The sequence below is a fragment of the Parus major genome, unplaced genomic scaffold (assembly GCF_001522545.3).
Source record: "Parus major isolate Abel unplaced genomic scaffold, Parus_major1.1 Scaffold817, whole genome shotgun sequence".
NCBI lineage: Eukaryota > Metazoa > Chordata > Aves > Passeriformes > Paridae > Parus > Parus major.
The window spans coordinates 2974-4095 of record NW_015379694.1 but is presented as its reverse complement, the minus strand read 5'-3'; the positions used below and the strand labels follow the sequence as shown (position 1 = coordinate 4095).

Below are 1122 nucleotides of genomic sequence, written 5' to 3'. Positions count from 1 at the left end.
GCCTGGGGAGGGATTTGGGGGTCCCGGGGGGTGCTGGGGGGGCTGCGGGCACCCCGCGGGGGAGATTTTTTAGGGGGATGGGAGTGGGAGGGGCTCTGTTTTTGGAAGGGCCCCCCTAAAATTGAGCTCAATAAAAACCTTGAGTGACATCCTCGGTGTGTTTGGGGACCCCAAAATGACTGAAACCATCCCAAAACTGACCCCTAAACCTCCAAGATTGACTCCAATACGTCTAAAATGGACGCAAATACAAAAATTGATCCGAATTCCCCTGGACTGACCTGATCCTGCCGGACCACCAAGGCCCTGAGGTGAATCTTTGGGGGAAATGAGGCAAATCTTGCAGCAAACCCTTGAAATCCGGAAAGAACTGGGGCCGGGAGTTCCCAAGGAGATTCTGAGGGTTCCCAAAGGGGTTTTAGGGTTATTCTGGGGGATCCCAAGGAGGTTTTTGAGGTTTTTTGGGGGGAGGATTCAGGGATGCCCTCGCCTCCCCTCACGGTTCAATATGGCGGCGCTCCCACCATGCGAGAGGGCGGGAAACCTCCACTTCCGGCTTCGCCCCGCTGAGGGAGGCGAGCGAGCCAATCAGAGGCGGGAAGAAGGCGGGATTATAACTCTCAGCCAATCAGAGCGGCCAAGGGGCGGAGCTAAAAGCCCGAACGAATCAGAGAGCGAGTTAAGAGCGGAGCGACAGCGGCCTCGACCAATCAGAACCGAGAAGGCGGAAAGGAGCGCGGTGCAGGCTCCGTGCTTTAGAGTCGCGGCCTGGTGCCGCTGCCGGCCCCGCCGCCGCCGCCGCCGCCGCCATGAACATCCTCCCGAAGAAGTCGTGGCACGTGCGGAACAAAGACAATGTGGCGCGGGTGCGGCGGGACGAGGCGGCGGCCGAGGTGGAGCGGAGGAAACGCGACGCGCGCGCGCTGCGGGCGGAACAGGAGGCGAGTGCTGAGGGGAAGGGGGGGAGGTAGGGAGTGGTTAAGGGGCGTGGTTAAATCCTAACAGCCAATGAGCGTGAGCGCTCTTGAATATATTACAGGTGATGGGCGTGGCTTAGCGTGATTGACGGGGCTTTTCGTGAATAATTTTCGTGTTGGGGGGAATGGACTCGACTAAAAAAGC

The 1122-nt window shown here is 59.0% G+C and overlaps 1 protein-coding gene across 1 annotated transcript in view; it reads left to right on the top strand.

Annotated features, from left to right (window-relative positions):
- Nucleotides 1–255: 255 nt before the first annotated feature.
- Nucleotides 256–1122, top strand: part of LENG1 (leukocyte receptor cluster member 1) — a gene marked incomplete at its 3' end in the record, with an annotated part of 3834 nt that continues 2967 nt past the window's right edge. Inside the window, exon 1 of the mRNA XM_015616814.2 lies at nucleotides 256–967. Coding sequence (XP_015472300.1) covers nucleotides 810–967 — 158 coding nt within the window. The remainder of the gene's footprint in view (nucleotides 968–1122) is intronic.